At 38.6% G+C, this 27,514-nt stretch overlaps 2 protein-coding genes across 2 annotated transcripts; both read left to right on the forward strand.

Annotated features, from left to right (window-relative positions):
• The first annotated feature begins 15,574 nt into the window (after positions 1-15,574).
• LOC120276751 (protein WHAT'S THIS FACTOR 9, mitochondrial-like) lies at positions 15,575-19,178 on the forward strand. Its single transcript, XM_039283437.1, is given in 3 exon segments — positions 15,575-16,131; positions 16,133-17,319; positions 18,911-19,178. Coding segments are annotated over 2 exon segments (1,296 nt in total). The 5' UTR covers positions 15,575-15,655; the 3' UTR covers positions 16,953-17,319; positions 18,911-19,178.
• Positions 19,179-20,104: 926 nt separating this feature from the next.
• LOC120277328 (translation initiation factor eIF-2B subunit delta) lies at positions 20,105-26,647 on the forward strand. Its single transcript, XM_039284124.1, has 7 exons — positions 20,105-20,795; positions 21,817-21,957; positions 24,348-24,706; positions 25,056-25,800; positions 25,881-25,977; positions 26,055-26,109; positions 26,285-26,647. The coding sequence occupies exons 1-7, from the start codon at positions 20,225-20,227 to the stop codon at positions 26,345-26,347; spliced, it is 2,031 nt and encodes a 676-aa protein (XP_039140058.1). The 5' UTR covers positions 20,105-20,224; the 3' UTR covers positions 26,348-26,647.
• The last annotated feature ends 867 nt before the right edge of the window (positions 26,648-27,514 follow it).

Genomic DNA, 27,514 nt, shown 5'->3' on the forward strand with positions numbered 1-27,514 from the left:
ACAACTACGTTCTTTTGTAAAGTAAAAAACACAAGAAACCATCACATCTCTGTCAGATATACTTGCAAACAGAACAAGGCGGGCATGGTGTTCCTTTCATGGAGATTTTATAACAGAAACTGAGAAATTAAAAAAGATTATACCCAACAAAGTAGTCTTCCAGAAGAAGACAATGCGTCATGCAGCTTAGTTTCCCTAAATCACAAATAATATCCTCTAACCTTTTCTTGCAATACATTATTTACCCTTGCTTTTCTCAAAACATCAACATAAAAACTACTCTCCATTCTTAATTACATGTCATTTAAAGATGTTGCACAAAAATTAAAAATAACATTAAATTATCTAAACTTTAATATAAAAAATAATCAAATTATTAAATTATCCCTCTCTTCAAACCATATATTTTTTCTTGGGATTATAAATATTATTCTTTTCATTTATATAACTTAAAAAATTAAAAATGGGTAAAATTGAAAAAAAAAAAACAAATAAATATTGTCTGGATATTGTAAAATTACAATTATTTTGGAATAATTTTTTTTGGTTAATACGACATATATTTTGAAATGGAGGGAGTACCAAATAGCATTAATAATCAAATAAATGTGTTGTGTAAAGCCTTAAATTGATTGAGTGGTCCATTAGGTCCATAACATTATCGTCTTGTGGGGTTTGACTTTTATTTATCCTCCTAAGAATGTAAAGGGTCAGTTTTGTGAAGGCCATCTACTTTATAGAAGTGGTAACAGAGCAGCCTCCAACATGAAAGCGATGTCATCCCAAGCCCAGACTCACGTGGAACCCACGTGCAACAGCATGGGCTAGATGTCATGGAATTGGTAGATGCATGAGATGAATATGGGGTGTAAGAAATGGTGTGTGTGAGACAGAGACAAAGACAAAGACAGAGACAGACACACACACACAGACAGAGACACAGAGAGATATCCCCACATGCTCTCGCATGGAAGCGAAGGAAACTTCAAAACCTTCTTATGTAATTCCCATTTCCCCAGGTATAAAGAAATCTCAAGCTTTTGGAGAGAGAATAGAAAAGGAAAGACATGAAAAGACAATGAAAATGAAAAAGAATGCACTAAAAGAATAACCCTTTCAGCTCTGAAAACAAAGGAGTGCAATGACGCATGAAATGATGCCTTTTAGCATTCTAATTTCAGCCATATAGTATAAATTTAGTGGTAGTATAAAACAAGCACATGGAAGAAAAAAATAATATTAAGCAACGAAGTGCAACTGTCAATTCATTTAAAGCAAAAGCAAGGAAAATGCATGTTCTTCAACCATCAGCCCTTGTTGGAACTGAGATGAATCATTAAAATAAACCCATTTTCTCATCTAATCCTTGTCACTTTCGTTCTTATTCCTCCATCCAAAACTATGACTTATTTTGGTGCTTCTTTACGTTAATTGAGCTCATAACCAACTTGTTTCTTGCTTTCCCAACTAATGGATAGAAGTAATGCGAGAGAAGGGAGAGGACAAGGAGTGGCCACTGCCACTTCTCCCACTCCTTTCATTGGATAGGTAAAGTTGCTTTCTTTTCCAATGAAATCAAATTTAGTGTCCAGTCTACTATTGGGATAAGTAAAATTATGCGTAAGACAAATCGCATGATTCGAAATTCAATGTATGGCATAGACAACACACTAAAAATGATTGAAAAACCCATCAACATTCTGCAGTAGGGAAAAAGGGGAGAAGAAAAACATGGGCAGCTCTGTTAACTCCTAAAAACGATGTCGGTCAAATGCTAGTTTATCTTGAATCAAGATTGTTAGTAACTTCCAACTCATTATCAATGCCAGTTTAAAAAAAATGGATAAATCACATTCATTGCAAACAAAAAATACAACTAAAACAGTCCACTAAAGGTGGAAACCGGCAAGATACATTGACAAAAGCAAAAGAAAAACATATTTAGGCCTATTTTAAGCAAGTTAAATTTTCACAGTACTTTTAATAAAAAAAATACAATAAAAATATTTCATGACACTAAGCAACCTTTTCCCCAAAAATGATGTCAAAACTTTTTTGTCCAAGTAAAAACAATTGGTTCAATTCAAAGGATACCCGGAGCCAAAGCTATGGCTTTCAATTCAACAAGGGCAGCAAGGAACCCAGAGGCTCTCACAGCTTGACCTCGCTCATCAAGCAACAACTAATCATAAGCAAGTATTATATCAATTATCAAAAGCCATCACATCTAAGTAGTTAACGAACACACACAAACAACTAGCGTACCTCACCCATGACTAATCACTAGACAATGGACAGTTCCACAGAATAAAGTGGGGCAGAAAGAATAAAGAAGATCAGTGGTTTAGCTAAAGAAAAAACCTTTTGGTCATCATCAATGATCCATCATCTTTTATTCCATTTCCAAACAAGTGTTCATTTTAAGTTAACCAGTCACCAATGGTGGCCCTGCTCAAGTGACGTGTGTGCACCTAATAGCTTCTCTGACATTTCTCCATATCTTACTAAATTCAGTATCGAGTTACGAAGACCAGTTACTAATAATAGTATTCAAGTGCGTGCGTGTGCCGTGATGCAATCGCCCGGACAACTGTTTGACAAATGATGAACTCTATACTGGAGAAAAAAGAGAGCTGGCAGCTCATAAGGTTTCTATCTCATTGGCCACTCAAACATAGTTTAATATTTTTTTATAATTTATGAGATTGAAAGAAGGGGAAAACCATTGACGTGGAAACCAGCGGTTGAATTGAAGGCAGTGTGGGGCATGAAAAACACGCAAAATATAACTTAGTCCATGTTGCGTGTTGCCGGATGTTGGGAGATTTCCCTACCATACGTATTCTTTATTTAGACTCTGAATCTAGTTAACGGTCAGCCAAAGCTGACACTGTTGTTGCCAAAGTGTATCTCTATGTCACAATCCCTAGTGCCTTCAACAACCAATATCCTTTTAGAGTTCTAGTCATTCAAGCAAACAAAGTGAATTCTTTCTTTTTTATGGTAGGTCTAGTTCAACTCGCCTTCCATTCATGATTCTTCTTCAATGTTCTAGTAGCATTACTCATGCATAGCTATAAAGTGCACCACCTAAAATTTAGCACTTTTCTTAGCTAACATCATACTAAAATAATGGTTGGACCACGAAGCCAATGCCACTTACGTACATTATCAAGCTCATCTGGACATAATTTTTTCCCAAAAGAACGGGGCTAGTTGCAACCACAGAGCCATGGCCACAAAACCATAATCCACCTGTCCAATTATTATATCCTTCTTTTTCAATGATCAACAACTATGTCCATTTCCAACATTTTTCCACGCTGTTATGCCCCAGGTTCCGCCATATAACTAACAAAATTTTCTAACACTAAGCAACAGAGACAGCACGGCAAAGCAAAAGTTTCCATATAAACATAATATAGGGGCTGAGGTTGAAATGTAAAGGGATGGAGTAAACAAAAACAAAAGGGGAGCAGCCTTGGACGTGGAGATGCACCATTCCTGGAATAACACTTTAGTCTCGATATGCTCCCCTGTTGCTCTACCTCACATCATAACTAAACAGTAATTCATTCATTAGTGTCTTCATCCAGGCCCACCACCTGAGCACCAAACAGTGTTCAGGCCAAGGAGCTCGTGACACCGCGACCAGCGCAAGCGCACAAGCGCCGCGATCTCCGAGCGAGATATCTGCGTCTTAAAGCATTAAGAAAAGCAACGGTAGAAGCGCCGGGGCACGTGTCCCGCCACTCATGCATACAAAAGACCAGAGGGAAGTAACAAAAAATTTAAGTTTCTATGATAGGTATCATTACTCCTACCATCCTGGCGTTCAGGCGTTGCATCTCCATGATTCTGGGTGGAAAATTTTTTAGTTAATGATTTCACACGAGAAGAATGGAACTACCACCGAGAAATAATTCAGATTCACTTAAAAGTATTGGTGTTTGATGCCAGATCATTCATGATGGGGTTTTCTATAGCGTTTCCGCACTAGAATGAGGTAACAGACTTGAGAAGCATCTAGTCTTTCTTGTGTGGCGGTGACTGAAATGGGAGGAAAACCAAGATGAAATACAGAGAATCCAAGAAGCATATTCCTGAGAGAGGAGTCGTGTAAAGAATAAACAATTTCTGGCACTGGTAACAGTGAGCAGACACGTGCTGCAGACATGTTCTGCAGGGAGTACATTATAAATTTCACACATGGACATCGTAGAAATTGGAATTTGTCATTTGAGATGAGAATTGCTAGGATGAGGTTAAGACGACTGATGAAATGAATTGAATTACAGGCAATAAAAAAAAGACTTGTACCTCAACTTAAAAAGTAAAAAGTATAACAAGCCCAAGCCCAAGCCCAACTGAAGACACAAAATATTGGGCTCTAAGAACTATTGCCGAAGGTGTCTCAAGATTTAACCCATTGGCCCACCAAAATTGATCAACCCAAGGTTTGCAGAAAAAAAAAATCACTGTGACTCTTTATATGAGTACAAAATCAAGAACAAAGGTTAATGTTTAAGAAGACATAAAACGGAGACCAATAGCATCAACAATTGACAAAGAAGTCATTTATCAAATCACAGGCAGTTGATAGGACTTGCAGCATGCATGTTTCATGGGACTATTAATACACGATTGGATGAACCGATTAAAATCTCTGACCAACTACCCTGGCTAAAAACAAGCTATTTGGGACAAGGAATAAGAAGAACAGGACGAGGCATACGAGCAATCATTTGAACATGCATGCGGTATACCCCTATCAACACTACACGGACCACAGACATTGGTTGCATCCATTGTTTTAATCCAAGGCTACACTAGTTGACCATACATGTAAACTAAAATGTTTGCTTTCTAAATCTTGAGTATGGTAACAATTGAAACAAAGCAAGCATCAAAAGCATCCTGCTTGATTCTTCATGAAAAGCAGCTACGAGGGACACCAAGAGCACGCATCTTGTAATGGCATGGCAAATGTAACTACATGAAGATTAAAATCACTATCACAGCAAGACCTTGTCTTTCTAAACAACAGCAAAAAAACCGAATGCCAATGTTCTTGCAATTAGCAGATGCATAAAAGTCAACCATCATCTACAAGGCAACACTTCATGCATGGTAAGATCAAACCATGCATGAAATTGTAAAGAGTAGGCGGGTAAGATCATGCAATTAGAGTATAATGATGGGGGAGATTAAGAAGTAAAATATTTAACCAACAAGTGTGTTTTGTAGAATCATGGACTTGGAAAGAGTAGGCGGGTGAAAATGAAATTGTATCTGAAAGATAATTTCAAACCTACATATTGCGAAAGTTTGACCTAAAAGTTGCAAAGTTATGCAACCAGCTGCTTCATGGAGTGGTTATATAAGCAAGCATATATGATCGCAACATGGAATCTGGTAATATCCAGACAGAAAACAGAAAGGAAACCTCAAACTGAAAGATATACGAAAGCGAAAAAGGAGCTAATTTTTTTTTTTTAATTCTAAAGGTATAAACATACTAGAATTTTTTTTTTTTCCTCTTTTTTTCTGTGTAATAGGTGAAACATCACTTGTGAAGGGCAACATTGCACAATAACTTAAATAAAAACAGGATAGATTTAGCTTAGTGCCTAGTTATGATTATAATATTCAGAATTCCAGATGTTTGGGCTCAAAAGAGAAGAATCTCTAAACCACAGCCAGAGAGATGCAAAAGCCTCTTACTAAAGCAACCCCAGGAAAGGAATCGAACAAATGGGACAACAAGCATAATAAGGAGCACCTACTTGAATAGCAAGCCCACCAAGCACAATGGAGTTCCGAAGTGTATATCAAACCCATGAAACACAATATGAAGTGCCTACTTTTATAGCAAGCCAAGCCCAAGCAATAAGCCCCCCATGAAAACAACTTGATGAACATGTTAAAATTGAGTCTTCTGCTATTTGTATGCCTCAGTCAGATGCAAATCCGTCAACCAAGAAATGGATTTAAATAATCAGCATAAGATATAATCAATATACCACGGGAAAATATTTGCAAGCACCCAGTTGCTACGGTACAAAAGCATTCATGGAACAGATGTACCAGTACAAAATAAGATAATTAGATGCTGCATGAACAGAATCAGCAAGTCTGAGTAAACATGTTCAACAACATTTCCTACATCAAAAGGAACTGAAATTTATTGTGCATTGTAGGAAAAGAATAACATGAGAAACAAGGCATCAAGTGTAATCGGACCTAACGGGACAAGGCGAGGAGAGGTCAAATCAACTTTGAAGTGCCAAATAATAAGCAAACAGGTTATGTGTAAGTTCGTAATGCAAGACCATAACTCTTCATAATGCTACATGAAACTTTCGTCTAAGGCAATGATCTATCATCTTTAGTGGAAAAAAGTCCTCATCAGATGTGGACACCAAGAATATTTTCTATCCAAGTGTCAAACCACCATTGGCTTTGTACACAATCATAAATAGTAATCAATGGAGGGAAAGTTTTAAATTTTTCTCAAAATATTTAACAAAAATCTAGAACAAAACAATAGATATAAGACTTTTCATCTACTAGATTATCAGATTATCGTCAATGACAATAATTGCACTCAGAATAATTATAGGTTCTTATTGTAATGTAATGTTGTGATCCATCAAGACCAACAAAGAGTTCTAAGTTTTTCCTAAGTTCGATGATGTGATGTTTTTGATCAAGGTCGCAACTAAATTAGAATTTTCTGCATGGAACATTTTGAGACAGAGTGCTGTTAGAACAGCATTAATCATGATAACTAAATTGGCGTGTGATGTTATCTCTGCTGTATTTCTATCAATTCTGCTTATAGATCACTACTCTTCATCGTGCTCAAATATCTGCCTCAAGAAACCGAATTGCAAACCTAAAAAAATCAACTTGCTTATACTATGTTACAGTTTTCGAACATAATTCTATATTTATGAATGTCAAGTTGTTGAATATTTCCTGTTTTAGAGATTTAGACACCTGCTCCTTCCGTTTTCCTCTGTTCTTTCTATTCTACCTCAGGGGATGCACATTTCAACCAAATTGACATCCTATATATACTCAATGCAGCATTGTGCTCTCAAAAGTAATGACATATAGCAGAATTCTTCATGATCATATAATACCTATTCCGAACTGAGATTGGAAAGCAGACAATCTTGAATTTCAGGTAGCTAAAGAGAATGGAACATAAGAAAAGAAGTTTGGTTATCCTTCAGGCGGAAAAATTCTCTCCCCATTCCAATGAAGCACAATGAAGAAGAAACAAATCTACGGAAACTATCAAGTGCAAGATAAAATAGGTAAACTCTAAACAATGCTAGCCATGGTTGCAAAAACAAAACTGTTGAGTGGAGAGAGAATATATGAAACTTAATTTTATTAATTAACTTTTACAAGACACTCTCTTTCTTTCACTCTAATTTTTCTCACTCTCACTTTAAGCACTTTGCTTTTGCTTACTTGCTTCTTCATTGTATCATTAGCAATGGAGAACATGTATTTATAGGGTGTTAAGTCGGTTAAAGGAAAGTTTCATGATGCTTCTAATATGGCGGTGCAATTGATTGAGTTGGTGTGAGAAGCTTCAAGAAAGGCTGAAGTCGGTGATGGAGGTCTCAAGCTTCTTCTAGAAGCTTCACACTTTATCACTCCCCCTCAGCACCGACTTCTCTTGAATTGATGCTTTCCTGAGTATCCCTAACTGTGCACGTAAATCTTCAAATTTCTTTGTGCTGAGACTTTTAGTGAAGATATCAGCAACTTGCTCTTCTGTGGGCGTCAGCTTCATGTGGATCTCACCTTCCAACACTTTTTCTCTTAGGAAGTGGTAGTGTACCTCAATATGCTTTGTCCTTGCATGAAACATTGGATTTTCTGCTAGGCATACTGCTGACCTGTTATCACAATGAAGTATGACCTGTTCATTCGGTTGATGAAGATCTCTCAGTAACTGCATCAACCACGTGCTTTCTTGTGCTGCCATAGCTGCTGCTCTCGTACTCGACCGGTGGTGGAGAGAGATACGGTGAGGGTCGCCTCTTCGCACCATGACATCGCTCCCGATCCCAAATCGAAGATGTAACCTCGTAGTCGATCGTCTCGTGTCACAATCTCCGGCATGATCGGTCGCAATATCCGAGTTACATGGCATCCTTCACCTTTTTCGGTATAGAATACCGTAATCAGTAGTTCCTTTTTAAGTATCGCGAGTATCCGACGACTGCTTCCAAATGTGGCTTCTTTGGATTTTTGCATGTAACGGCTTGCTACTCCGATCGCATATGCCAAGTCGGTCGAGTAAGAGTTAAATAGATAAGACTACCTACCAGTTGTCGATACATCCTTGGATCTTCCAAGTCTTTCCCTTCTCCTGCACGAAGCTTGATGTTGGGCTCCATTGGTGTAGATAGTGGCTTGCACTCCAACATCCCATATGTTTCTAGTAGATCCTTTGCATACTTTTGTTGATATAGGAACATACCTTCCTTTGTCTTCTCAACTTCGAGCCCCAGAAAATGCTTCAATTCTCCAAGCTCCTTCATCCGGAACCGGATTGAAAAGATTTTTCCTTTGTGCACTCGGATTTCTTCGAGTGAGATCTCCGGTTAAGATGAGGGTCATCAACATACACCAGTACTATAGCCATCTTGCCTCCTGTGTGCTTGACGAATAGGCTCGAATCTGATGCTGTTAACCTGTAGCCACTTTGTACAAGAAATTCTGCAATTTTCCCATACCATGCTCTTGGAGCCTGCTTTAAGCCATATAATGCTTTCTTGAGCTTGCATACATACTCTGGATGAGCCTTGCTCTCAAATCCTTGTGGTTGATCCATGTAGATGTCTCTATCAAGCTCTCCATGTAGGAAGGCATTCTTCACATCCATCTGCCAAAGCTTCCATCCTTTGCTTGCAGCTAATGCCAATAGTACTCGCACCGTTGTTATCTTTGCTACTGGACTGAATGTCTCATCGTAGTCTATTCCATACTGTTGCGAGAATCCTCGTGCCACAAGTCGAGCTTTGTACCTTTCGATTGTTCCATCTGCTCGAGTTTTCACCTTATACACCCACTTGCACGAGATTGGTTTTACTTCTTCTGGCCTTGGCACCAACTCCCACGTCTGATTTTGCTTGAGAGCTGCTATCTCTTCCTCCATTGCTTTCTTCCATTTATCACTTTTAACTGCTTCTTGATAGGATGTTGGTTCTTCAACTTCCATGATTAGTGCAGCATTTGCATACTTAGGATTGGGATGTCTTACCCTGGATGATCTTCTTAAAGGTGGAGGCATTTCTTCTATAGAGTCTTCTTCAGCTTCTCCATGAACTCCTGTCTTCCATGGGCTCTTGGTCTTTGATGATCTTGGACTTATGTCTTCTTCAGTTGTTGTTGGTATCTCTTGAGCTTGGTCTTGTAACTGTTCTTCGACTATTGGCTCAGTCTCCTTCATATTTGGTTGAACTGAGTCTGTTGAAGGCCACCAAGCTGAAGCTTCATCAAAGACCACATTTCTGGATGTGTAGATGCGTCCAGACGTCGGATCACAGCATCTCCATCCTTTTCTCTCATCATCATAGCCGACAAAGATGCATCGTACCGCCTTCTTGTCGAACTTGGTACGAAGATGATCTGGTACAAAAACATAACACACACATCCAAAGACTTTGAAGTGACTTACTGTAGGTTTGATATTCCACAGTCTTTGGAATGGAGAGAGAAAGCCCATCTTCTCTTGTGGAAGCCGGTTGATGATATGAGCTGCTGTTCTCATGCATTCAGCCCAAAATCTCCCTGGCACATTCTTGGCATGTAGCATACTTCTGCATATCTCTGTTATATGCCGATTCTTTCTTTCAGCAACACCATTTTGCTGTGGAGTGTTGGGGCAGGTCAGTTGTCTTCGAATCCTATGCTCCTTCAGATAGACATGAAACTCTTGAGAGAGATACTCTCTTCCATTGTCAGTACGAAGACACCGTACCTTTTTGTTGAGCTCATTCTCCATCTTCTCCTTAAACTCCTTGAACTTGGAGAATGCTTCAGATTTTTCTTTCATAAAGAACACCCATACGTACCTTGAGAAGTCGTCGATAAAGGTCACCATGTATTTGGCACCACTTACAGATGATTGTTTGACTGGTCCAAATACGTCAGAGTGCACCAACTCCAAAGGCTCCTTAGCTCTGAATTTAGATTGCTGGAAGGGAAGTTGATGAGCCTTACCGAATTGACACCCAGCGCAAATTGTGTCAGTTCGTACTTCTATGTCGGACAGGCCTTTGACCATTGACTTCTCCACCATCAACTTTAGCTTGTGATAGCTCACATGTCCCAGTCTTGCGTGCCAGAGATCAGACGTCTCGTTCTTCCGGGCCTTGTCTACATAGGGTCGATTCATGAGACATCACATAGATAGACTCCGGTTTGCGACCTTCCATTCTTTGGAGTGCCCGATGCTCGTAGATTGCGGTATACCTTGACTTCTTCCGGCCCGAATACCACATAGTTTTCCTTGTCTTTGTCGGTTGTGAGGACCCGACAGCGGGTTCTTCTTCATCCCGGGAGCGTGATAGGGCGTCCCCGCAACTTAATTTGATCCCGAATTGAAGCGGGGAGATAAGTGTCTTACCGATGTGGGTGATGGGCAGCTTGGAGTTATTGGCAGTCACAATCACCTGCTTCCCCTTGTACTTTTCCAGGTCCTCTAATTTCTTGATGTCACCAGTCATGTGGTTGGAGCAGCCAGAGTCGATGATCCAGTCATTCTCATAATTGATCTTCTTCTGCTTTGTTATTGCTGTCAGAGCTACCATCTCTTTCTCTTCTTGCTCCTCTACTTTGGTGGTGACCACTGCAAATGCTGCTTCAACATCCCACTCTTCTTCACTATCATACCGTCCTTGATGTTTGGTATCTTGGAAGCTTCTTGATGTTGCTGCATTTCCTTGGCCTTTCTTCTTATGCCAACAGTCTCGTGCATAGTGCCCTTTCTTTCCACAGTTGTAGCAGCGGTCATCTCGACTGTCACCTCCTTTGGACGGGTGACTGCTGGTACTCCTTTCATGCTGAGCTCCCCCGAAAAAGTCGGGTCTTTTCCTTTGGCCTTCTTTCTTTGGCTTGTTTTGTCTTCGATTGTAGGTCTACGCTTTGGGTTGAATCGACCTTTCCTCCCTACCACTCGAAGAGTGCCTCCTCCTCTTGCTTCAAGGAAACACCAGCTATCTGCTTAGCTAATGCTTCTTGATTGGCGAGCATATTCTCCAGCTCCAACAATGTTGGTTGTGTTGGCCAGCCTCGAACAGCAGCCATAAACCCACTATATTCAGGTTTAAGGCCATTGATAATTATCCTCCTCATTCGCTGCTCACTGATCTTCTCTTCAGGGGCGACCTGTGCAATCTCACTGCATAGTGATTTTACCTTGGTGAAGTACTGACTGATTGTCATACTTCCTTGCGAGATTGTCATCAGCTCACTTTCAAGTAGTTGGAGACGAGCATCATTCTTCTTGGAGAATAGTGTGGCGAGAGTGTCCCATGCAACTTTTGGTGTAGCAGCATCTCTGATATACTCCAACAACTCATCTTCCACACTGTTCTCGAACAAACATCGCCTTACACGCCTTGATGCGCCACTTTCGCGAGCTTCATCTTTTGACTTCTCTGCGCGAGCCTTCTTCTCCTTTGATTTAGAATCACCAGCGACGATCCGCCACTTCTTCAAAGTGACATCCGGTGGAGTCGCTTTCCGACCCACCCTCGACCTCCCATAGGTCCTGTCCTTGTAGATAGGACTCCATGCAGGCCTTCCAATTTATGTAATTATTATTGTTTAATTTCTTTAAACCACCAGTCGTACCTGTGAACTCCATAGCTGTGTCTGGGTCACCTGACGTCCAGCAAGCCTCCTCGGTAGAATACCGGTACCTCACTTACTCCGACTGGCGAACTTCTTGCAACACTGGTGAACTCCTTATGCTCGGGCACTTGTCGATGATCTGGCAGAATCTTCCCTGTAACCTGGCTCTGGTACCAGAAATGTTGAGTGGAGAGAGAATATATGAAACTTAATTTTATTAATTAACTTTTACAAGACACTCTCTTTCTTTCACTCTAATTTTTCTCACTCTCACTTTAAGCACTTTGCTTTTGCTTACTTGCTTCTTCATTGTATCATTAGCAATGGAGAACATGTATTTATAGGGTGTTAAGTCGGTTAAAGGAAAGTTTCATGATGCTTCTAATATGGCGGTGCAATTGATTGAGTTGGTGTGAGAAGCTTCAAGAAAGGCTGAAGTCGGTGATGGAGGTCTCAAGCTTCTTCTAGAAGCTTCACACTTTATCAAAAACCCTAGAATCACAACAAAGGAAAAAAAAAAAAACATAGAGAAGATTAATAAATCAGCATATTCAACCAAAGCACAGCATCCTCAACAGATCCCACGCACCATACAAAGCTCGATTAATTTAACTATTAACTCACATTCCACCAAGCAAATCAAAGCAGAACCAACCACTATAAACAACACAATCGCATCACCACAAGAAATTCACCAAAAACTCAAACAAATTATAAGAACCAAAGAACCATATCAAAATCGATGAACTGAGATCAGAGATGCGATCTAACCTCCAATGGCGATCATCCACGCATTCCATAGCACGAATCCTGGCTCTCCTGCACTGCAAATTCAAATCAAACAACGATCAATGAAGCAATTGAAGAGGAAGCAGGGAATGAGATCATGGGAGGGATATGAACTCACGCATTCGAATTGGATGGATGCTCGTCGAGATTGAGAGTGGCGAGAGAATCGCGGAATTTGGGAACCCTTTTGCAGCTTTGATGCTCGATGGAGCGGAGGGAAAAGGAAACTAAAAAGGTACTAACCGCGCTATCTGTCGAAAACGAAGGGCGCGCGCGCGCGATGTTTTAGTAAAAATGAATAATATAATTTTTTTAAAAATAAATAAATAAAGAAGCATGGAAATTTAGAATAAATATTTTAAATAATCTATATATATATATGTGTGTTTGTGATTGAAAATATTACTAATAATTCATTCAAATATATATATATACTATGAATACTATATAATGAGATTACCAAACACTTTTATTTCTATTTCCTTTATTCTTTTTGCATACATACATTTACAAAAATACAAGGGAGAATAAGGGTTAGGAAATTGGAAGTGCATATGCAAATCTAGAGAATAGGGGGCTGGGGAATTTTGAACTTAGAAAAATTTAACACTGGACTTCTTAGTAAATGGTGGTGAAAAATATTCATTGAAACTCCTTGGTGTGGAAGTAAGGTGATTCTCTTCAATTATTTTCCATGACTCCCCATCTTAGAATCTTTTATGTAGACTTCCTATAAGAAAATCTTTCTTTTGGAATGGTATATTCATTTGTCTTCCATCGTTTAGGACTTGTACCTCCCCTGTCATACAGAAATGGAGCGAACACGCTTTTCTGGCTCGATAGGTGGATTGATGATCGTGCACCAATGTACCTTTGGGCCGATCTCTTCCATGCAGCTTCAAACCCCTTTATTACCATTCAAGAGTGTCTGCTTTATCTACCATTGCCTAGTTCTATAGGGACCAAGGGAAGAGGTTCACATTCACTTAATTCCAGAGAGAGCAAACGATGGCGCCTAACTTCAAATGGCCAATTTACCTCGAAATTCTTTTATGGTTTTCTTAACTATAGAGGTATTCTTTGCCCTTCAACAAAGCTAATATGGAAAAACACATGCCCCCGAGAAAGACTATTCTTTTTGATTGGCTTGCTTGGGATAATAGTATTTTGACCCTAGATAATTTGGCTATCAAGAGATGTAATAAGCTTCCTGCCACCACCTGTGTACTCTTCTACATGGCTTCAGTAGTTAGTCGACCATTTACTCTTACTCTGCCCCTTTATTGTTCGCATTTGCCATTTTTTTAACTCTAAGTGTTTAAAGTTCCTTTCCCTCCTAACACCCTTGAGTGAACTTAGGGGATTTCTGGAGACTCCAATTACCCTCTTCAGTGAAAGAAATTGGGGATCCTCTCACTAAGGTTATAACTTTGGAATATTTTGGCTTGAAAAAAATACTTGTATTTTCCATGATAATTTTCATGAGTATTCTTCACATATTGATATCATGGATTTCTACAACACCAGAAGGCAAGAGGCCCAGGCTGGAGACTCAACTGCGACATCTAAGTATAGCTTTGGAGTTCCTTGGACACCACACAGATGCAAGTGATCTTGGCGCGAGCTTAGCTCAGAGGACTTATCGAAAGTATGTTGGGCTCCCTTTGGTTTATCCCTTTTCTCTTGTTGTGTTGTTGTTTTTCTTGTCTGTGTATTTTTTTTTATACTTCGTCTTTCATTTTTGCTGTTCTTTATGTTGTCTTTCTTCATTAGTCCCCTTGTTGTTCTTTGTTAGCCTCCACAACTAGTGGACTGCTCTCTTTTATACTCCTTTTTTGTTTTGAATGAGTGTGGTTTATCCACTTGGTTTTTTTTTTAAAGTGTTAACCATTCACCGGATGAATGAATGGTAGAGATTATTTTGATTCAATAGGTCAAAATGAATTAGTTGACGCAATAATAAAAACATCAACGTCTACTACAGTAACAAGTGCCACAATGACGTTGTTGCTACATTGTTATCGTTTGCTATTGTAAGCATCCGTTATTGTTATGGTTGTTCATAATATATATATATATTTATTTTTTTTTTATATTAACATTATAATAATCGATTAATAATAGTGGCACTTTAGAAAAAAAAGAAGTATTGGTTTATTTAAATGGGTGTAAGTATCATTTAATTATATTCTATTTTCCTCATTATACTAGTAAATTAGTTAATATGATGTAGGAGTCTAAATATTAGTAGCTTAAAAAACAACCGTACTAAACTCATGGGTATAGCTAAAATGAAATATTAAGATGAATGCCCAATATTATTAGGATATGCAGATTAAGAACGTATTTAAGATAAATCACATAGGGATGCTTGAAAAAACAAGATGATAGTATATATAAAAAAAAATCCTACGACAAGCAGCTGACAGGCTGCTAGCATTGTCACAATGCAGTGATGGACAAAGTGCATGGTCAAATTTATTGGATAAAGCACTATAGGAGCATTATTCATCATTGTCCCCCGACCAAATATTACTTCCATTCTGTTTAAATGGGCATGATCAATCCCCAGTGAAAAGTGTTACATTTTTTTCTTTAAAATTACATATAGCAAGGGAATTTATTAGCTCAATTTAAAACTTAAAAATTTTATGAGTGTATACATGACAGAACTATAATCACACCCTATTTGACATCCATCCAAGATAATAAGTGATCGGTAAGCTACAGTAATTAACAAATCATTGTACTTATCTATTTTTTCTACAATGTATTAATAGGGTGGTTTTGGTCTCTTTGCCAAAAAGAAAAGAAAAGAAAAAAAAAGAAAAAATAAATTGTTGTTGTTGTTGTTGTTGTTGTTGAATCCAAATAGGCTCACGCACTTGACGCACAACCAGACTCCAAAACCTCTAAAACCCTGATCCATCCCAGCTCACCCAAACTCGAAAACCCTCCTGATTCATCCTCCAAACCCCAAATGCCGCCACCGCTCTTCGCCGCCGCTCGCCACCACCTCCCCGTCCTCCCCCATCGTCTCCTCCAACCCCGCCGTTTCATCGACGCCCGCGTTCCCTGGATCCGCGACCGCGCCCTCGACCACGCGGTCGAGAAGGAGAAGCACCTCCTTCCCTTCCACTCCCTCAAAGACTTTCTTCTCTCCTCGTCGTCGTCGTCGTCGTCGTCGTCCTCGCCCTCACTCCCCCTCGCCACCATCGCACCCCGCTCCGCCGCCCTTCGCCTCCCCTTCCGCCCAATCCGCTTCATCCGCCTTTTCCCCGCCGCCTTCCTCGAATCCCACCCTCCTCCCCCATCTCCTCCATCCCCACTCATCTCCGCCTCCCCCGCACTCCTCTCTATCCACTCCGAGGAGCTCCGCGCCCTCTCCTCCTCCCTCCCTGACGCCGCCTCCCGCCTCCTCCGCCTTCTCATGCTCTGTCCCCGCCGCCGTCTCCCCTCCCCTCCTCCACCGCCTCCGCTGGGACCTCGGCCTCCCTCCCGACTTCCCCCGCTCCCTCCTCCCTGACTTCCCCGACTACTTCCTCCTCTCCCCATCTCTCTCCAACCCCTCCGATCTTGACCTCGAGCTCGTCCTCTATAACAAGGACCTCGCCGTCTCCGCCATGGAGCAGTTCTCTTGCCGAACCGGCGGGTATAGGAAGGGCACTCCGCTCTCCTTCCCTCTGAACTTTCCCAGCGGGTTTGAGCTGGAGAAGAAGGTGAGGAAGTGGCTTGATGAGTGGCAGAAGCTGCCTTTCATCTCTCCCTATGAAGATGCTTCGCATTTGGATCCTAAGAGTGATTTGTTTGATAAGTGGACTGTAGGGATGGTGCATGAGGTACTGAGCTTGTTTATATCCAAGAAAACCGAGAAGGAGAATTTGGAGATGCTTGCGCCACATCTGGGGCTTCGGCCGGGGTTCAAGAAGGTGATCACACACCACCCAGGGATCTTTTATGTGTCGAATAAGCTTAGGACTCACACAGTTGTGTTGAGGGAGGCATATAGGAGGGATTTACTAGTTGAGAAGCATCCTTTGATGGGGTTCAGATATCAGTATATTCATCTAATGCGCAAGGGGAAGGAAGGTGGTGATGCTAGTAAGGATGGAAAGGGTAAAGAGATTGATCCACAATCCATTGATGATGGAGAGAATTTAGTTGATGAAATTAAGGGGGAGGATGAGGAGGAGGATTGGGAAGATGATAGTCAAGGAGAAGAGGAAGAGGGGTTTGTGGGAAGTGCTGTTATTGATACCACGGATGAGGAAAAGTGATGATGATGATGATGATGATAGTGTGAGTGAAGCGGCATCACTTAGTGGTGAGAGTAGTTTTAATCATCAAGGAGAAAATATTGAACTTGCTAGGAATGAAAGAAGAATAAGGCGAGGGGAATCTAATGAAGAAAGTATGATTGGGAGGGGTCTTCAATCTAGCAGGAGAATGGATTTGCATATGGAGAAGAAGGTGGGTAGGGTGTCTAGAGGAAGAGCTAATTATTCAAGAGCTTAGCAGAGTGAAAATGTTTGATAACATTGGCCAGTGTAGCAATGCATCTTGTGGCTATTGAAGTATATTTTCAGTCGCAATGAAGCATAGAAAGCTACATCAGAGTTAACGAGATCGGACAAATTTCTACAGGTATCACTCTTAATGTGGTTGCCTTTGTTAGCTATTATTTGTTATTATGTTATGAGGTTTATGATTTTTCTAGTGATTTATTATGAAAGTAGCATTTTTGAACCTCGGGCGTGTCCACTCACTATCTCGCACTGCATTTATAGCATATGTAGTAGATGTCCTTTGTTTCTGCTTCAATTTCTTATGATTCTCCGTTCTCGGAAATCATTTTTCTCCCTTATACTCATTTGGAATTGGTAAACTTTAATTTATTGCCATCAATCTGTCATCATTTGTTTGATGCATCCTTAGTAAAATGGGGGAACAAGAATGCGCTTTATAGAAGACAAAGTACAGAGGTATTTTTGTCTTAAATTGTCATCTTATGATTTTTACATATGAATTTATAACTATTACCAATGATGTTTCGATCAAAATTTATCATCTTTGTTAGGATTCTTCTAGTAAATATAATGTTTTTGTTATGTATTTTTATTCTTTATATTGGCATAAAGGAAGCAATCATAAGACAATTTATTTTCTAGGCAAATGGTATTCTGTTCAAAGATTCATATATGTCCAGTCAGACAAGTTATAGAGGACTTATTGTCATGTGTAACTATTCTTCAGATCATTTAAGGCCCAAAACTGAATTCATCATTTTGTATTGCACTTCCAAACTTTTCCCATGTTTCCTTCACAGCTAATTGCTCAGAAACTTTAGAAGTCCCTGTAGTTAATTGATTTAATATATGGGGTTTGGTGGCCTTATCATTGAATGATTAAATGTGTCATAAGTTGTCATTCAGATTGCTTTTATGTGCTCTCTTTCATTGCCACTTTAATGACCGGCGGTAGTACATAGGAATATAAGAAATCCAAAGGCTTGAGTAAATTCTTCACATAGAAAATTCCAAAAAGCTAATTACTAAACTTGTTGGAGAAATGCAGAGAATGAAGGTATATCATTTTATTAGAAACTGAAATGATAATATGATGAAGAATTACACCCCAAAATAACAGAAACAATTTGGGAAATGAAACTCCTGGAGATAATTTCTCTTGCTGTCTTTTGGTGTTTATTCTATTTCTAGACAATTCGCCATTATCATATCTTCACACAATGAACTGTGAGCTTCGCAGCTTCACCAAAATATACTTGTCCATCCAGTTGCTTTTGATGCTTGCCCTCTCAATATATACAAAACTGCCATGCTTGTATATTGATTTATCTGTTTTCTGCACCATGTTATTTGAATGATCATACTGCTGAGTTGCTTGTAAAGGTCTCTTCTTCTTGCAATAAGCTTCTGTTTACTGCATTTGATTAATTTCATTGTCAGAGGTGTTCCCTCTCTTACTTGCATGATTATTCCCTCCTGCAATGCAACTTGGCAGCCATGCATTTTTCTATTGCTTCTGCTGGCGCTCAGATTCATCATATATATGTCACATATTGAATCATTGATTGTTATCAATATGTTCAGTGATTTTCCCTTGAGAACTAGTTTCATTCTATTACGTATGAATTATTTCCTTGACTTCTTATTGATAGTAAGTTTTAATGGCAACAAGTGTTTATATTCTTACTGATTTTTCATGGTCTACTCAGGTGTATTTCAATTCGTCTAAGTTCTGGCTGTTATTATACTCATAAGGAAATACGTAATGCAGGGAATCCAGAGTTTTTGTGTACACAAGTTATAAGCCTCGCCGGGCTGCAATTTACTGATGTGGTTTCCTCTTCTGGCAGGAAATAATGCCATTGTGGGAGATTTTGTAAGTTAAAATCATAGGACATGTTGATTGAGGAAAGCATTTCTTCATAATCTAATTACCATCTCTCAGAGTGTTGCTATTCTGTTTTATGATACATTGGCTTATTTACAGTTTTTATTTTTTTTTATAATTGTTATTTTTAGGTCTGGCCAAGAGGAAAGCTGTGGATTCTTGCTTCAGTTCTTTATATATATAGTTCATGATGAACTGGAACTATCCTACTTCTCATACAAAATATAGTTAAAATAATATTGTTTCATATGGACATTTGCATATGTGCGTGGTATATGTTCAAATAAAAAAAAAAATCAATTTAGGTTTAGTAAAATTGTCGTGTATTTATTCGAGTTTTATAAACATTATAACGTGAATTGATTTTATTTTATTTTATTTTTTTAAACACTTTGAAAAGTAGGATCTTTCTTACGTATAAATATATATATATATATTGTGTGTGTTAATCATAGCTATGATTATTTGATTTTATGTTTGGCAATTCAACTTAAATAATTTTACTCTGTTTTTTTGGATGCAAATCTCTATATATGTGTTTTTTTCATATGATTGAATTATATATACATAAAAAAAATAAAACATTACATTTTATTACTCTCGAGAGTTTTTCTTTAAATTAATATAAAATATTGATCTTTTTAAAAAAAATCAACAAGCGAGATAATCGGATATTACAGTGGCTTGGGTGGTTTAATTTAAATTTGAGATCTCTCAATTATAATTACAGATAGTTAAAATTTTAATTTTGAATTAAATAGATTTATTTCATACGATCCATATCTATTAAATTAGTTTTTTTTAAATCAAGATAAATATATTTTATTTTAAAAACAAAATTTTATTTATGTGCACTTTTAACTCCACTGTTGTTCAACCTTACTCAACCTTACTTTTGGATAAACTTTAATAAAATTGCAAGAAAACCCAAAAATCCGTCCAAATAAATTCCCAAAATTGTAATTTTCTTTTCAAAAGTTATATAAAAAATAAAAAATAAAAAAAAATCCACGCCTCACATCATTCGATTCGCTACTCCCGCAGTTCCTCTCCGCTCAAAACCCTAGCGCCCCAGCAATGGTGGAATCTTTCCCCATCGTCTCGAAACCCTAGAAGCATCCTCCTCGCCGCCCCGATGGACTCCCGCCGTGCGCCGCGCACGGTGATCGACCCCAAGGTCCGTCAGGTAGGCTTCGTCACCCCCGGCGCGCCACCGGCGAGATCTCATTCCATACCCGCCGACGCCTGCTCTTCCCCTCCTCGCGCACCCGACTTCACCCTTCCCAGCAACTCCCTCTCCCCCGTCATGATCCCTCCCGCCCGCCACGCCTCCGCCGACGGCATTCAAGTCCTCACCCGTGCCTCGGCTCCTGTTCCCGTTCCCTCCACCACCACCAACCCGCCATCCCCCTTGCGCCGGGATGGGGTCCAGATTCCAATCGGTAGTTACAATCCATCGGAGTCTCTTGGTACCTCGCCGATGAGATCACCATCGAGCCGAATGGATGGGCCGGAGTTCTCGGAGGATATGTCGATGGTTTCATCATCAAGGCTCGCTAGGGGCTCATCTGCGAAGGCTGCGGCGGCGTCTTTCCCGGGGACCAACACGGAGATGATGGCCGCTGGCAAGGTTGTTGGTAACGTCGTTCCAGCTAAGAGTAGCTTGACAACTGCATCGGTGGTGAAAACTTTGCCTGGATTATCAGGTATTGAAGTCAATTAAGTTTATTGAGATCTGGACATTGCCTGCGTCTCATTCTTGAGCAAAAAAAGCATGGATTTTCTCCCCTAAACTTAATCTTTTTTATTGAATTCATTTTTTATGTTGCCTATTAGATATTGTGCTGGGAGTTGGACTGGTGTTGCCTGTAACTATCAGATGGTAATAAAGAAAAAAAAAGAGAAGATATTAGAGATTGATATATGAAGAATTGTTAGTTTTGATTGCTGTTAGTTTAAGTACTTCTCATGTATCAAATTGATTGCCACTTCTTGCCTCTTGCCTACTTTTAGTGATTATTATGATAAGTGGAACTCTGAACTTTAATGCGGCAATCTTCCTCATATTCAATAGAGAGACAACAATATCTATAAATATGACCATTTTGAGGTTGACTTCCCTTCTCCAGAGACACTTGCATACTTTTGGTGAGTATTGTGATAATTGAAGCTATGAATCACCTTATTTGTTGTGGCAATCATTCTATCCACTGAAGAGAAAAACAATATCTATTAAGATATGGCCATGTTGCGGTTAAGCTCCCTTCACTGGAGAGACTGTACTGAGAGCAATCTAGGTTTTGTTTGAGAGGAATCTAGGTTTTGTTTGTTTACTCTTTTGACTAGGAAAAACATTAGGATGATTTGAAGCTAATTTTTCATTTGTGAGCTTGAGCCAATTTATGTTGTGCTGTTGAGCTGATTCAAATTTGATTTTTTAGGAGCCTCTCTTTATTAGTGTAATTTCACTGGTCATTGTCTTGTTAAGAAGATAATAATGATGTTGACTATTTATTCATTTTTTTTATTGCTGATTTTTGTGAAAGAGTTTGACATGATTACTTCTGTAACATCTGTATTTCTCAAACTTGATGTTCTTTGATAAATCATCTTTGAACTCCGACGTTTTATCTTGACATTTTTTATAATCATTCTGAGCCTTATTTTTTATATCATTTATAAAGTACAATTAGATATATTTTCTATCTTAATATGAAACCATTGCAGATAAAGGGGATGGATCTCTTGCTGAGGTGCATGGGGAAGCAGCTGGTGTTGCAAAGCCATTGAAGCAGAAAACATCAAGAGCGGATAGACGTGCAATTCAGGAAGCTCAGCGTGCTGCTAAATCTGCAGCAAGAGAGGCTGGTAGTCATTGGTTTCTTTTTTCTTTATTAAAGTTGTGTTGTGTGTTGCAAGTGTGGCGTAGTTTATTTTATTCTGCTTCTCTTTTCCATTGACAAATCAGGCGGAGATGTACATGAGCACATATTCGTCTATACTAAGCATGATATGGGCTGGGTGGTTTTATCTAAATATTGTTGATACGAATTTAAAGTGAATGTACGCAACATAAAAACTTAACTTCGGCTAAGAGCAAAGGCAATATTATGACAAGTTTTCCATTAAAGGCAAAAATCGTAATAAGCAAATATTACCTTTCATTAATTCTTCTGATTTTTGTTGTGGCAATAAAAACCCTTTTCCAAAATCTAGCTTTTTCTTGTTTCAAGTTGCTCATATTGCATCACCACGGTGGCAGTGTGTGGGTAGTTGTTATTTGTTACATGTGGAGCCATTGGCATGGATGAAAATATTAGACCATTGAATTAGATTTAAGATGGAAGATATAATAAACAAGTGATATATTGTTCTTGTTCTGTTAATTTACTGGCATTTTACATAAATTTGTTAGGTGATTTATATTTTTTCTATAAAAAATAAAATTTTAAAAAATATATTTCATATGGTTTAACTCTATGAGCTAATATTAAAGGCAAAGTATCAAGGATTTTAATATAAATTTTAATGATTTTGAGTTAGGATGTATATCATGATGTTTCAGGTTTCCAGAGTTAGAGTGTTTCTTGCTTGCTAATGGGAGAAACTTGATACATGGAGTACTTTATTGGGATCGATGTCTGAAAATATTGTCGGTGGGCTTAATGTTATAGGCTAGTGAGGTTTTTTGGATAGGGTTCAGGAGGGTTTTAACATAGCAATGAGAACCTGGGAGATGAGTTGCTGTAGCTTTGCTGGGTTAAAAATAGCAGCATTGGTGCGGGGTAAGTTTGCTTTACCAGATAAGGCAGAAATATTTCTGGTAGCTGCTGCTGCACTGCTGCTTGCAGGAGTAGGTAAATTTGCTCTAAAAATGGATCTGCAACAGCCACTTGCTTCTTTGGTGGAAGAAAGAGTAGCTATTAAATTTTGACTAGATTTGGTTTGGGATTGTTATCTTTTCATGTGTTTGATCGTTGAATATGTAGGAGAGGGGAAACAACTTAACAGCCTTTTTGGTGTTGAATTGTTTTTTATGTATGAGTTCATGATAACAATTGGAAGTTCTTGTGATGCACCTACTGTCCTTATGGAAAGAGGTCTATTTGGGAATAAAATTCTCCTCAGACTAAGTCAACTAGCTAATCTGGTTAATAGAATGTTTGGATTTTACTGACTGAAAAGGGAAAGAAAGCTAAAAGATGTCTCCTTTTTTACCTTGATGATGGCATTAATGCGAACTATTGAAAAGTTTTCGTTGTTTTGGATGCAAGTAAGGTTCTTGTTTGCTCCCCTGTACTGCTTCTTAACGTATTCACTTTGTTCCTTGTCGCCTTGTTTGTTCCATGCGTGTCACATGTGAACTAAATGTAGGATGGTTTGGTGTTTGGGTTGTGACTGTTAACCATAGCGCATCTCATTCCAAAGTTTATTACGTATATAGTACCTAAAGCATGAGAGTATAAATTTCTAGCAAACTAAATTCATCAAGCTTCATATATTAAAAAAACTTTTCTGTGCTTCTAGATTTGGATAATTGTTTTTATTTGAATGTGGCAATATAATTCGTATTTAGAAACTTGTTCAAGGTATAGATTGACTTGGTAGTGTTTCTTAAGTTATTTGATTTAAAGTTCACATGTTCCTGCTTTTATCCTTGCCTTCCATTTATGCTTGTTACAATATCTATTACGAATCTTTTTTACTGAATTTGAATATTTTAGAAACGGCTCTCCCATTGTCTATTTTAAGAGTTATTTCTAGCTTAAAAGCTTTGCCATGGTGTTTTGAAAGTCTAAAATTGACGTTATGATGGCGTGTGTTGTGCTGTCACCAATGTGCTTGGCGTGGTGTTTTTGTCCTCAGCCTCCTGTGCTTTGTGAAACACTCATTGGAAGCTTGTGATGACCTGTCATGAGGTTGGGCCAATAAACAATGCCCTCAACCGTCATTCTGCAAAAGCAACTCTCTATTTCTGTGAATTGCAATTTCCAAGTAACTAGGTTTTGTGAAAATGCATGAAACGAATGAAGATGGCTGATATTAAATGGTGATGTCTGTTAGAAGTAAGATAGCAATATAGATGTCTGTTTGCCTTCATATTGATTTTTTATGTCTTTACTCTTTTACTTGTTGCCATCAGTAACATCTCAACTTATCGTGATGCTTCATCTCAGCTGTATAGCCACCTCATAATTGCTTTTAGGTGTTTGACATATCTTTTTGGTTAACATGCTTCAAATGTCTGTGGATTTTAGGTGGCGGTAAGCCTTCTGGTGGCACAGTTCCGGCAAATGCTGCAAAAGGGGAGTTTGGCAAGCCTTCACAGAAGAAAGATGCAGCTTCAGTTTCAGGGGCAAATGTTGTTCCAGAGAAGAAAGTTGCTGATCGGCCTCCTGAAAAAGAGAGAAAAAAAGATGTTCCTCACCCTCGGATGCAATTTGATGATCAGCATCGAGTTGAAAAGGCCAAAAAGCGTGCGGTAGTCAATCAATCTGAAGCTCGAAACAGAGTTGAGTTGTTCAGGCACCTACCTCAGTATGTGCATGGAACTCAGCTTCCAGATTTGGAATCAAAGTTTTTCCAACTTGATCAAATTCATCCTTCAGTTTACAAGGCAAGTGATATTCATCCTGTTATTCACTCTTCCAAAACGTTTTTGAGGTAATGTATCTTTTCATGAGGAAGTTTGTAGTCTAGGTGAGATGTAGTTCCTTGGTTCTATTTTGATAACTCCTATGTTCTCTTTACATTTCTAATTACTGTTGTTAACGCAATAAGCGTTGTTTTGGTTAATTTATTGTTATTGGTAAGAAAACACAATAGCTATTATACTCTGTATATCTCTGTGTCAAGCAAGTTAGCTGTAATACTGATCTATTAATTGATCTAATGCTGAATGTTCTCTTAGACAACATATTTTCAATGTTGTCTTTCCTCACAGGATTCATTTTGTATTTTATCAGGTTGGACTTCAGTATTTATCCGGAAATATTACTGGAGGCAATGCACGTTGCATTGCTATGCTTTTGGCGTTTCGGGAAGCAATCAAAGATTACTCTACTCCACCAGAAAAGGCTCTTGTTCGAGATTTAACTGCAAAAATTGGTAATTATGTCTCATTTTTGATCGAGTGTAGGCCACTCTCAATTAGCATGGGGAATGCAATTAAATTCTTGAAGAGCAGGATTGCCAAGTTGCCGCATACTCTGTCTGAATCAGAAGCAAAGTTCACCCTACAGTCAGATATTGATCGGTTCATCAATGAAAAAATATTACTTGCAGAAAAAGTTATAGTTAGGCATGCTGTGGAAAAGATTAGAAATGGTGATGTACTACTCACATATGGATGGTCATCTGTAGTGGAAATGTTATTGTTATATGCCCATGAGTCTAACAAACAGTTTCGAGTTGTGGTAGTTGATTCCCGTCCAAAGCTAGAAGGCAAGGCATTGCTGCATAGGTTGTTATCAAAGGGCCTTAACTGCACATATACACATATAAATGCTGTCTCATATATCATGCATGAAGTTACGCGGGTTTTTCTTGGAGCTTCTTCAGTGCTGTCCAATGGAACAGTTTACTCCCGAGTTGGAACGGCATGTGTAGCTATGGTTGCTCATGCATTCCATGTCCCTGTTTTGATATGCTGCGAGGCATATAAATTTCATGAAAGAGTGCAACTTGATTCTATATGTTCAAATGAACTTGGTATGCCTGCTAAAAGTTAAATTCATTGTTTATTATTATTGAAAAACATTGTTATTGAACAGACATTTATTTTGTGACAGGTGATCCTGATGTCATCTCAGTGGTTCCTGGAAGGAAAGATCTGGATCATTTAGATAATTGGGCTGAGAATGAAAATTTGCAACTTCTAAATCTTACGTATGTTTGATGTTTCCATAATTTAAAAGCTTTGCTTTTGCTTTGCACAAGCCTAATAATGGTTTATGACCTTACAGGTATGATGCCACCCCTTCTGACTATGTTTCTGTGATTGTCACAGACTATGGGCTGGTAAGTGGTAGAATTAAGATTTGCAGTAGATGATTTGTGTGTCCATGTGTGTGCTTGCATACAGTTGGACATATATCAATTTCTATAGCAATCTAAATCTGTGTTTGCTTATATTGTTGATTAAGTTCACTTCGATTGCCATTTGAATTCTAAAATTGAACTTGCAACATTTCAGCTTCCGCCCACAAGTGTGCCAGTCATCGTGCGAGAATACCGCAGAGAGCAATTGTGGATGTAGAGGCATCTTATTTGCATAGAGAGCTTGAGATTGGATTCTCATCAATTACAAGTATTATGCCTTAATGTTTGAATTATTTCATGGTGACATGCATTCCTAGGTGGAAGTTTGTGTCATTTTTCTTTGTCATAATTTTGCGGTGATTTTGTGTTATCTGATGATATAACCCGTGAAGAGTGCAGTGTTTTTGCCTCTCCGGGTGATTTTCAAGGTGCTCTTGTTTTTACTGTAACATGAGATTTTGGAAGTGTGTCAAATTTGCATGTTGATCCTTTTGGAGGATGCTGAACAATTTTCATATGCTCCCTTTATTCTTTCCTCAAATTGACCCGAATTTGCTGCTTGGTTCTATGGCCATGGTCCATGGGGTTATTTTACTTAAATTGCATCGATTTTCATTTGTAATGGCAGTGCTTAAACTATGAATGAGTTATGAATGGTACACAATCACTATGATCACTAAGATCTTGAACAGTTCTCAAAATTACTCTCTAGTCTGTGGTGCCTGCGTCAAATGTATCATTCGCTATTATACTGTGATCTCTATAATAAATAGGTTGAACTTTTGTAATGCTTGGCGACATGGTATGTTTATGGATCAATTTGATAAGTGTTCGCATAGGTTTTATGCATCACAGGAAATTGTTTATCTACCATTTTGTAAACTGTATTGAACAGTTGTACCTTCAGCTGATTCGCAGTCCAAAATCTATGAACTCTACCTCATTGGGATATGGCCTGTCAACATAACCAGATGTTTGGACCCAGCAAGTACTTCTTGTTGCAAAGATAAATTAATTGAAACTCTTGGGGGATTTCAACACTTCCATGCAGCTGTCATCATCTAGATCATTTTATTGTCAAATAGGATGATTCTAAATATGTTTCTTGACTTCTGGACCCAGGAATAAGTTTTGTTTACATTTTAATGTTTTGATGTTTATTTGAAGTCTAGCTTAATTGTGATCAGAATATCTTTATTGGCCCCTTCTTGGACTTTGTTTGGATACTCAGTGCTACAGTAGTGGCAAAATAAGCTGTGACAGCTATAAGAATATCAGCTGCTTCTTGCTCTTCATTATAGTTAACTGATAAACTAGTACCATTCTTGACATGATAGACCTTCAATTCTCTAATGCCTGAGTTAAGATGTAATTTATAATAGGA

Source organism: Dioscorea cayenensis, chromosome 15 (genome assembly GCF_009730915.1).
Source record: "Dioscorea cayenensis subsp. rotundata cultivar TDr96_F1 chromosome 15, TDr96_F1_v2_PseudoChromosome.rev07_lg8_w22 25.fasta, whole genome shotgun sequence".
In the NCBI taxonomy this organism is placed as follows: domain Eukaryota; kingdom Viridiplantae; phylum Streptophyta; class Magnoliopsida; order Dioscoreales; family Dioscoreaceae; genus Dioscorea; species Dioscorea cayenensis.

Bases quoted from the DNA above. Each gene is read 5' to 3' on its own strand.
- LOC120277328 (XM_039284124.1), top strand. From the start codon at position 20,225: ATGGACTCCCGCCGTGCGCCGCGCACGGTGATCGACCCCAAGGTCCGT. The intron at 20,796-21,816 runs GTATTGAAGTCA...AAACCATTGCAG, and splicing joins AACTTTGCCTGGATTATCAG to ATAAAGGGGATGGATCTCTT. The intron at 24,707-25,055 runs GCAAGTGATATT...GTATTTTATCAG, and splicing joins TTCATCCTTCAGTTTACAAG to GTTGGACTTCAGTATTTATC.